Genomic DNA, 11,944 nt, shown 5'->3' with positions numbered 1-11,944 from the left:
CCATTTGTACGAGCCACGTGCACTAAAGTCACGCCACATTGCGTTTTTCAGCGTGCGGTTAAAACGTTCCACTAGACACGCTTTCATCGTGGAATAAGTAGAGTAATGATTGATTGCGTATTGTGACATCAGTTTTTGAAATTGTTTATTGTAAAATTCTTTACCATTGTCCGTTTGCAAAAGCTTAGGATGACGACCATGTTTCAGTATTCCGTTCATGGCTGCGGTAACTTCGTTGGCCGTTTTATTTTTCAACGGGACGGCCCACGCGTATTTTGAAAATCCATCGACGCACGTTAAAATATACCGATGTCGTCGATCAGGGTATGCGCGCATTTCCACGAGGTCAGCGTGCCATATATCATCGAGACCCTTGATATTTATCCGGGCACGGGTATACGTCCTGCGAGCCTGCCGGTGTAGTTCGTTAGCAATGTTCTTATTCATAACGCCGCTGGTATCTGTTCAATGTAACCGGCTTCCTGCAGCTCTTCCAATATAGAAACGATTTCCGGTGAAACTCCAGTGTTGCCAGCCGACCGGGCTGATATCAATAAACGTAAACGTTCCACGAGCTCGTTGGAGTCGTCCCAGTAAACGTAATCTTTTTTTTTGTTGTTCAATCTCAATTGTAGACCCGCGCCCGATAATGGATGTGTCACTGATGTTGCTGCTGCTGCTTTCAAACAACGGTAAGGAATTGTTTGGGTTACCACCATAACCGTTATCAAACAATGGTTTAATGGTGTTTACATACTTTTGACCTCCTTTTTTCAATGTTCCGTCTTTATTTAAATGCACACCGGTTTTGCCGAGAATCGTTTTGTACGCATGCAAATCCGATTCGGAGTAAACTCCAGGGTTTTTCGAAAACAGTAAATCCACAAGACCCATAGTCAGAGGGAATTTTTCATCTAAAACATTAATTGTTCCTCTGTCGAGAAAGATATTGTCGGCTTCACCTAATGTCATTGTTCCATCTGGTGATACCTTTGGTCCATATATTTTATCTCTATTGGGGTTCATTGACCATTGATACATGTACTGATGGAAAAACCCGTCATCGTGTTCTACAGTGTATATATCATCGTTTAAACTCTTGATAGTTTGCTGTAATTGTTCTTGTTGTTGTTGTTGTTTTTGCTGTTGTTGCTGTTGCTGTGACGCAATTTTATCTAATGGTTCAATGATTGGCGCCAACTGACGTTTTACGCGAGTCAACGAATCCGCTTCTCCACGACGCAATTCTGTGTACTTTTTTCGAACATTTTCCCGGGCTTCAGTCAACAGTTTCAGCAATGTTTCCTTATCGGCACTCATATTGTAACAAATGTGTCAAACTTGTATCTGTATCGGCCGTCGTCTCGCGCAAAGTCCAAACAAATCACTGCGAATCCGTACCGATCCTTGTTCCAACACTCTTTGCAAAACTCTTTGAATTCTCCAAATTTCATATCGCAACACACGTATTCATCGTACGCGTGTCGTAGATTAACTTCATCCTGCCGGAACAACACCACCACATTTGTGTTGTCACGTAACATTTGTTTTTGTATGCGCGACAGTGTTTGGGAGAGAAAAAAAACATCAACTTGCCTGTGTCGTCCTCGCGCGAAATAATCACACATTACATTTTGTTTTTCCATGACAACATCGTCGAATATAAAAACCGAATTGGGCAGGATGTTGTCCACCGACGGTACATCGTCGCCGTTTTCATAGTTAAACAACTGCACTCCTTGGGCGCCGCGTAAAACATCCACGAGTAGTTGATACTTGCACTGATGCAACGATTTCGAGTAAACGTAAACATTTTCAAAACGAAGTCCGTTGATATCAGTCAATAGAGTATACATCAAGTTTGTTTTTCCACAATTTGACGGTCCGCAAATCAATGCACGTATTGTATTTGGCAATAGTTTACCGTGTTTACTAGGTGCAATCTCACTACTTTTTTCAAAATTCACGATAGGTAGCGTGAGAGTCTGTTTTTTGAAACGCATCGCACGTCATCGAACAATAACTGTCAATATGAAAATAATGGTTAAACAGAGACAACGTGGAAAACGAGGTGCAGGGATATTGAATACTGTAATCAACAAATTACCATTCGAAGCCCACATTCCAGGTGTGTGTAATTATTCAAAATAATTCCTCGCAAATAGTTTTATCATTATTTTAAATGTTTATCATTTAGGTTATCAATTTGCGGGTCCTGGAACACGGTTAGAAAAGAGATTAAAACGAGGTGATATTGGAGTGAACCCGCTTGATGCTGCTTGCCGCAATCACGATATCATTTATAGTAAATACAAGAATCTCGAAGACCGTCATAAAGCGGACAAGGTGTTGGAACATCAGGCTTGGGAACGAGTGTTGGCCAAAGACGCTAAATTGCCTGAACGAGTCGCAGCTTGGAGTGTGAACAACGCGATGAAATTGAAACGTAAACTCGGTATGGGTTTCAAACGAGTTGTGCATGCGGCCAAACTCGATAAAAATGCCCAACAAATGGATTTACTGAGTGTGGCAAAACAATCGTTGAAGGCGGCACGACGTGTGGTGAGAAAGAAAAAAATTCCACTGCCCCGTACCATAAACGTTCCAAAAACTAAAGGCGGTGTACTACCGCTTATACCTATATTTGCCGGACTGTCGGCGTTGGGAGCTTTAGCCGGCGGTGCTGCAAATGTGGTCAAGATGGCTACCGAACTTAGCCGTAAAGGCAATACAGCGATAAGCATGGGTAAAGGATTTTACTTGCAACCATACAAATCGGGGTCTGGTTTCAAATTGACGACGAGTACGAAAAAGATGATTCGAAAAAATCAGACGAAAAAAACAAAAAACTAATTTCGCAGCTACCCGATCGTGCCTTGTACGATGTTGAAATTGCAAATTTCGGTAGTCGAGCGTTCGACCATAAAGTGTTTCGTGGCGTGTTTTGTCGTGACACATTACCTAAGTCGGGACCGAAAATGACCGAAATGGCTGTAGTGAACTTGGATCTTTCCACTGACCCTGGCACGCATTGGGTAGCTTATAGTAAACGCGGTAAACGTGTTACGTATTTTGACAGTTTTGGTAATTTACCACCACCGTTGGAACTGCAACGATACTTTAAAGGATGTACAATCATGCACAACTATAGTAGATGTCAAAACTTCGACGAGGTAAATTGTGGTCACTTGTGTTTGGAATTTTTAATCGAACAACAACAACAACATGACAACAACGGTAACGTTAACCGGTGTGGGATCTGAATTGCAATGTACATTCAATCCACCCATCGATGTCGGTGACAAATGTAAAATTGGGCTATTGAGCTTGCATACGTGGAACACTATACCTAATATTGACGAGGATTGTAACAAATTCATTTTCGGCACTGTTGACAAACCAATTATGGTGATAACACTACCGACGGGATCGTACGAATTTGAAGATTTACAGAAACGAATCACGGACAAGTACAACGGAGAAGAGTATAAGTACAGTGTGCAACAACAACAAATAGATTTTGATGATCCATTGTTGCCAACGGTTGGTTTACTCAAGGAAAACAGCAGAGAAATCGGTGACAAAAAGTTGGGTGATCGAAACGTTATCTCTTTTACAGCCGACCGCAACACTATGCGAAGCATTATCAAATGCGATCACCCCATAGATTTTACACACCCGCAATCAATCGGTCGTATACTAGGGTTCCGACCTCGTGTATTGGCACCGAAAATGGAACACACGTCGGATTTCCCGTTATCTATAACAAAGGTTACATGCATACGAGTCGACTGCATTATAATTGTTGGTTCGTACCAAGGAGGACGTCAATCGCATACATTGCACGAATTCTTTCCAAACGTACCACCGGGCTACCGGATTATCGAGTGTCCCAGACAAGTAGTTTACTATCCGTTAAACACAAACGTATTGAACACGATTCGAATCGCATTGCTCGATCAGGACGGTCAACGTGTCAACCTAAGAGGTGAAAAATTAACAGTGCGTCTACATATCAAACAGGATGGATGAATGTACGTTGACGTTATGGGACCGTATAAAACAGTTTGATTCCTCACAAATTGGATTATTTTTGTGCATACTAGTCACAGTCGTGCAACTATTACTACTCCTTCAAACATCCGTCAACAGCTGTCAGCTGATAAACAGTGATAACAGCAACAACAACAACAGTTCAACCACAATTTATCGTTTGGAAGCACTGGCTCGAGAACTTTATTCAGTCGACGACCGTGTCTTTATACTGGAAAAACGTGTTGACACTCTTTAAATGCCTCTGAGTTTCAACAGGAGTGTAGTGCACCATCATTTGAGTGATGGCATATACTCTACGACGGAGCAACCGGATAATCGTGCGACGCTATCGCAGCAGCAACTAACAAAGAAAAATATTGAATTTTTAAAATCGTTGGGTTGTCGAGTCAATCATGGCCGAGTACTTGCACGTGTTGGAAAAATGTCAACAAGACGACAGTGTAAAACGCGAGTACTATCTGGAACATCAGAGTTACAACAACTCGTACGAACACAACGATGAAATCCGTATCGAGGTGCGCAACAAGGAGAAATTCACCGTGCCGTGCGAAAGTTATTTGCAAATCGAAGGAAAACTTGAAAAACCACCAGCTGGAACAGCCGGTGAAATGGTTATGGGGCAAAATTTTCTCATGCACCTATTCGATGAAATCAGATTTGAGGTAAATGGTAAAGAAGTAGACAAGATAAAATACGTTGGTATGGCTACAACCATCAAGGGATATTGTTCATTCACACCCAACGACATTCGACGATTACAACCTGCCGGATGGAAATACGCGCAAATTTTGCACAACAACAACGATTTCGTCGATGGGACTGAATTTGTAGCGCAATGTCCATTATCTATGTGCATGGGATTTTTCGAACGGTATCGGCGCACACTGATAAACTGTACTCAGACTCTCGTGTTGAATAGATCGAGTACCGACAGCACTGTCGTATCATTGGTTCCACAGACAACAACAACAACAACAGACGATAAAGCGCAAGTTGCAACATTGATAAAACAAATCAACGTGAAAATATCGAAAATCAAATGGGTAGTAAAGTACTTTGAACCCAGCGTGAAAACTGAACTGGGTCTGATGCGTATTCTGGACAGCAAGAAATGGCTCCCGTTAGAATTTCAACACTGGGACGTTGCCGTTTACCCGTTGGTACCGCAGACAACTCATCACACGTGGTCGGTGCGCACCTATTCGAATGTGGAAAAACCTAGATATTTACTTATTGCCATGGGTAATGAGGACGAACACGTTCTCGGAGATTTCAATCACTGTTCATTGAGAAACGTCAAAGCGTATCTGAACGCTGACGAATACCCGTACGAGAACCAAAACGCCGATTTCGACAACAACAAGTACACAACGTTTTATAACTCGTACGCACAATTCCAGACAATGTATTACGGTCGTAAAGACCCCTATCCTTTATTGGACTATATAAATTACAAAAAACGTGGACCTATAGTCGTGATTGATTGTTCTAAACAAAACGACACCGTCAAGTCTTCAACGGTTGATCTACGCTTGGATTTCGAATGCTCCAAACAGTTTCCCGATAAAACATCATTGTATTGTGTAATTATTCACGACTGTCAAATGGAATACAACGCATTCACGGGAGAAGTACGAAAACTTTAATGTAAATACAAATTTCATTTTTTATTATTGTACAATTTACAATATAGTATAGAAACAAAAAATGTATATATAATTGCTATAATGTATATATATAATTTTTTTTAATAAAAAACTAGTTGTTTTGTAAACTTGTTATTTTATTTCAATCATCTTCGAATTTGACTGGAAAAGCCACGATCTTTCTTGTCAATTTTTGGCAAAGTATCTATTCCTAGAAATGATCTGTTTGTAGCCAATTCCACCAGATTGGAGAAGTAATATACACGCTGAAAATTTTTTTTAAGTTTAAGTTTTAAGATGAAAACATTAAATATTTTTAAACCTACTTTCATGTGTGGATAATCACTGAAGATAATTTTCAATGTTTTAATACAATCTATACATTGATGAATCGATCAAGTCGTTGATTTTATTGAATTTACACCTTGGTGTAGCCATTGTGATTAAAGTCTCAAGGTCCAATAGTCTTTACTGTCGCTGCGGTTCGCATTCGTTGTCTTTTCAATTGTTTCGATTGAATCCAAAAGTTCGTAATATATTCGCTTCACAACTGAGCATGCACATTCATGATTTTCCGAATTTTTTCCCACTTCCGAAAATTCACAACTCTATCCGTCGGATTGTTTTCAACAAGAAAATTCAATTTATCCGATATATCATTGAAATAATCCATCTTGCGCAAACAATAGATTAACAAATACTGAGAACCTATTAGAAGTCAGCATACAATGTTATGTTGCTGCTCCCCCCCTCCTCCTTTCCAAATATCTTTTAGATAATTAATTCGTGATAACGGATAAGGTGTATATGACTAAGATATTAAAATATTACTAGATAAATGATTGTAATGAACACTGTCCACCTACGTCATTCATACCCATGCATATAGTAGTATTAAGCAAAGACAAAAAATTCAGTTTTCCTTCATGCAGACATGCATGCAAATTTATATACGTTTTAATTATTATAGTTAAATATAGTTATTTAAAATAGCGTACAAAATTAAAGTGTAATGTTTATACATATTTGTCATTAAGATTTAAAACAGATGCCTTTGTAAAAATTATGACCGTCTGCCGTCTCTAATGCGTTGACGGATGAAGAATGCAATCCTTCCAGTCGAAGCTATTATTTTATTAAAAATAATTTATTACAGTTGTTAAATACGGTAATAATTTATAACAATGGGAGGGATACCAGTAATAATTCAGACAAAATATATATATACGACATTAATCGATAAGTATAATACAGATTATAATAATATTATAAACATTATAATATATATGTTCCAGTGATTACGTCGTCGTCGTCGGCGGCGGCGGCGGTAGTGTTTATTTAAGAATGTGTTTTGCTATAAGAAAACTTGAAAAGTCGCCATTAGTATATATTGTCTACAGAAAAAATATTGATTTATTATTCACTATACGAATAACGGTCAAGCTTATTAACTCGTATAATAACAATTAATCTAATTGACGGCGACATCGCCGACGCCGTCGCCGCCGCGTTGGGCCATCTGCTGTATTAATCTCAAGTGCTATAGTGTAATCATCAATACAGCCATCTGGCACACAATGTTTCGAACTAATTTTTTTCCACAAATTAGGTAAAATTAACATTTTACGTATGGACTTTATCTAAATGTGTGCATGTCGCATATCAAAATAGCGGATTCGACGTTTAAAAATTGTACTTTTCACCGTAACCGTATAGCTTACCTGGAAAATGCATTTTTTTTTTTTTCCCCAAAAAACCGATATTATGTATATATGGGCGAGCATAATTTAGGCGCGTGACAAGTTGTGTTAGTTTACGTCGTGTTTCATTCCCCCCCCTCCCACCTATAGGTTTGTTTACCTTTAGTTTCATTACCCCTCTCTCATAAGACTTGGTGGAGGAAGAGAGGTTCCTCACCTGATTTAGGTTAGTTTACGTTGGATTTACTCCCCCTCCACCCCTCTTCCCATAACCACGATGGTAGGGTGGGTGGGTGAAGCGGAGAGGGCCTAGAATCCCCAATATTACCCTACTAACTTACTTTTGAAAATATCCGGTAATACTGTGTCCTTTAAACATATATAAAATTAAAGCTTATGTCATATACTATAAAATTAAAAAAAACCCAGCACAGGGGGGTCGCGGCACAGTGGTGACATGGCATAGATGGATCAAGTATAATGATATCTGACAGTGATTAATATCACTATCATAAAAAACGCTTCGATGCAAATCTTTAGATACTTTTTAATTTTAAAAAATTGGTGGACTATTCCAAAAGCTACATGATCTGCTAGTTCATTATTAATATCCTAATTAAGATAAAGTATGTAAAATGAAAAAGGAATTATTAAAAAATATTATTTATCAAAAAAAAATAATGTTGATCCATACACTTTTCAAAAAGTTATAGCATAATAAAGTTAAAAATGGATAATACAAAATCGAAAATGTTCACACAATAATAGCATTCGGTAGCCATTTTCACCTTGAAGATTAAATAAAGTCCGAAAATTTTTTTTTCATGATAAAGCATATTACATTAGCTTTAATTTAAAATATATATAAAAGTGTCAGACCTTACGGAACATTTTCAAAATTTAAGTTAAAAAAGTTAATTTTTTGTGAAAAATTTGTCATTTTAAATCCCCCCCTGTGGGCAGAAAAAAGGTCAAATTTACAAAAAAAATATACCAAATAATAGGTAAAGACATCAATCATCTATAAAAAAAAGAATTATATTGATATGTTCATTTTTGAAAAAGTTACGGCAGTTTTTAGTAAAAAAAATTGAAAAAATTTCGAAAATTAGCGATTTTTAAATTTGTAATTTTTTTGGAGGTTTCCCCCATTTACGGGGAACGAGGGAAATTTTTTCAATTTTGAATGGTAATGTCTTCGACTAGATACAATTTGTGATCTTTTGACGTATCGTTGAAAGAAATCCGTTCGGTGAGAGCTGAGAAAAAGTGGTAACAGACACAAAAAAAAATAAACACATCTTAGTAAAACCAATACCTTCTCAGCTTCGCATCGAAGCTAAAATATACTATTTTTGTGTTAAAATCCTGGGTTTTATATTTTATTTCATTTTAAAATATGTTATAAGGACAATATACTGACTTTCATGAATATTATATAATTAAATTGACATAGAATATATTTCATAAGACATAAGATATTAAATTATTTAAAATTGTTTGCTTTTTTTAAGTCGAAAAAGTAACTTTTATATTTAACTTAGCTAAAATAGCTAATTTTATCATGCGACTTTAAAATCAAAATCATTAATATCTAATATTTTTAAAGTATATTTTGTCAAATTAGATATGATATGATAAAAGAATTCAACTACAAAAACTAATAATTTTACTTTGTAGTTTATTAATTTTTTAACGTTATTTGTGTATGCTACTACCATTATATAATATTTCAATTTTTTTAACTTGTTGCTATATAAACAATAAATTTAAAAAAAAAATGATTTTTAGTGTCAACTGAATTTAACGATGGATTTATACAATTATAATAAAATTTTATTGTAAATACGCTCCATTGAATAAATCTTTATAACAACTGTTTTTATATTGGTTCTTTTTATATAAAACCAATCATTAAAATTAATTAAGTTCTGATCATTGCAATAGTAGAATCTTTATAAACACTATAATTCAATTTTAAAATTTGTAATTTTTTTGGAGATTTTCCATATTTACAGGGACCGAGTCAAGTTTTTTCAATTTTTGAAGGTAATGTCTTCGACTAAACACGATTTGTGATTTTTTGACGTATCGTTAAAAGAAATCAATTCGGTGAGAGCTGAGAAAAACTAGTAAAAGTAACAAAAAAAAAAAAACATAGTAAAATCGATACATTCTCAGCTTCGCATCAAATCTAAAACTATATTAATGTTATATAAAATTTTAAAATTATTTATATATTGTTCATGTGTAATAATTTTTATATTTTATGCTTATTTATTAATAAACAGTAATATTGTAAGAATGAGAAAATGATGATTTTTGGGGGTACAAAGTATTATAAAAAGGAAGAGCAAAATCTTACTCTGCCCTTTTCTTATTGTGCACTAGAAAACGTTACTCGAATATTGTTATCATCATTGTTGTAGTCTTTATGTATTAAAGTTGTGAACTAAATCAAATTGTGTCATTGTATTTATTAATCATAAATTAATACAATCACTTAAGAACCATGAAAAATTATCAGGTAAGATTAATAATCTATAAATATATATATATTATTTTATGACCCTCGAATCACATCCCGAATTAATGTAACACTCACTTTTATCCAATACTCACTCCTTTTAGCTTCGATGCGAAACTGAGAAGGTATTGGTTTTACTATGATGTGTTTTTTATTTTTATTATTTTTTTTTTTTTGTGTCTGTTACCACTTTTTCTCAGCTCTCACCGAACGGATTTCTTTCAACAATATGTCAAAAGATCACAAATCGTATTTAGTCAAAGACATTATCCTCAAAAATTGAAAAAGTTTCCCTCGTTCCTCGTAAATAAGGCAAATCTCCAAAAAAATTACAAATTTAAAAATCACTAATTTTCGAAATTGTTTCAATTTTTTTACTTAAAAATGCAAAAACTTTTTTAAAAATGAACATTTCAATATAATTTCTTTTTATATAGATGCATAATATCATTACCTTTCATTTGGTATATTTGTTTCATAAATTTAACCCTTAAGCTGCCCACAAAAAGGAATTTAAAATGACAACTTTTTCACAAAAAATTAATTTTTTCAACTTGACTTTTGAAAATGTTCCGGAAAGTCTGACACTTTTATATATGTCTTAAATTAAAGCTAATGTAATTTACTTTATTATGCGAAAAAAAATGTCGGACTTTATTTGGTCTTCGCGGTGAAATTGGCTACCGAATGCTTTTATTGTGAGAAATTTCTCGATTTTATTTTTTACATTTTTAACTATATAATGCTATAACGTATTAAAAAGTGTATGGAACGAACAACATAATTTTTTTATGAGAAATAATATTTTTTAATAATCCCTTTTTCATTCGACATACTTTATCTTAATAAGGATATTAATAAGAAACTAGCAGATCATGTAGCTTTTGGATAAATCCATCAATTTTTTAAAATTAAAAACTATCTAAGGATTTGCAGCGAAGCGTTATTTTCTGATAGTGATTTAATCACTGTCAGATATCATTATACTTGATCCAACTATGCCACGTCACTACTGTGCCGCGACCGTCCTATGCTGGGTTTTTCACTATATAGTTACCTAAAGTTTTTACCTATCATTCTGTATATTTTTATAAATTTAACCCTTTACCTGCCCACAAGGAGAGATTTAAAATGACAATTTTTTCATAATAAATAACTTTTTCAACTTAACTTTGAAAATGTTCCGAAAAGAGTGACACTTTTATATATATCTTAAATTAAAGCTTATATAATATACTTTATCATGGAAAAAAATATTTCGGGCTTTATTTTGTCTTCACGTTGAAAATCGCTATCGAATGCTATTTTTGTGTGAAAACTCTCGATTTCATATTTTACATTTTTAACTTTATAATGCCATAACTTTTTGAAAAATTTTTGGATCAATACAATTTTATATGAAAAATTCTATTTACATACTTCTTTTATTTGAAATTATTCTTTTTTAAATAAAACGTTTTCCCTTTAAATATTTATTTATTTATATATTGCACTTATAAATCATAAAACATGTATTCAAGATATAAATATGGAAATAGGAGATCATGAAGCTTTTAGAATAATCCACCAATTTTTTTAAAGTAAACACTATCTATAGATTTGTATCGAAGCGTTATTTATGATAGTGAGGTTAATTACTGTCAGATATTATTATACTTGACCCAACTATGCCATGTCACCGCTGTGCCGGGACTATACTGTGCTAGTGTTTTTTTTTATTTTAATAAGTTTTGAGTTATGAAAGTATGCACACGGTAATAGTCAAACTACCACATACACATAGTATGGCGACGGCTGATGAAGGTGATGTGGGTCGTGGAACTCCGTGTATCATGTAGTGACGCGGCACTGTGTCAAATTTTATATTTTAGAATAAATATTATTCTGAAGCATATTTTTATTGCAAGTTTAGAATTTAATTTAGGGTTATCTTTAAAGGTATGTAACCTAACAAAAACCTTTCCATTGCAAATAATGAAAAATATTTCAGTAAATTGTCTTTGCAATTTTATTAA

The 11,944-nt window shown here is 34.6% G+C and overlaps 2 protein-coding genes across 2 annotated transcripts; both read left to right on the top strand.

The window, feature by feature from the left end:
* Positions 1-1,998: 1,998 nt before the first annotated feature.
* LOC126901297 (uncharacterized) lies at positions 1,999-2,853 on the top strand. Its single transcript, XM_050677690.1, has 2 exons — positions 1,999-2,128; positions 2,198-2,853. Exons 1-2 carry the CDS (start codon positions 2,032-2,034, stop codon positions 2,851-2,853), a joined length of 753 nt encoding a protein of 250 aa, XP_050533647.1. The 5' UTR covers positions 1,999-2,031.
* Positions 2,854-4,448: 1,595 nt separating this feature from the next.
* Positions 4,449-5,702, top strand: LOC126902053 (uncharacterized). The gene has a single exon (XM_050679076.1). It carries the CDS (start codon positions 4,449-4,451, stop codon positions 5,700-5,702), a length of 1,254 nt encoding a protein of 417 aa, XP_050535033.1.
* The last annotated feature ends 6,242 nt before the right edge of the window (positions 5,703-11,944 follow it).

This window comes from Daktulosphaira vitifoliae, unplaced genomic scaffold (assembly GCF_025091365.1).
Source record: "Daktulosphaira vitifoliae isolate Bord-2020 unplaced genomic scaffold, ASM2509136v1 Scaffold_3, whole genome shotgun sequence".
Taxonomy (NCBI): domain Eukaryota; kingdom Metazoa; phylum Arthropoda; class Insecta; order Hemiptera; family Phylloxeridae; genus Daktulosphaira; species Daktulosphaira vitifoliae.
This window is presented reverse-complemented; position numbering and strand designations above follow the sequence as displayed.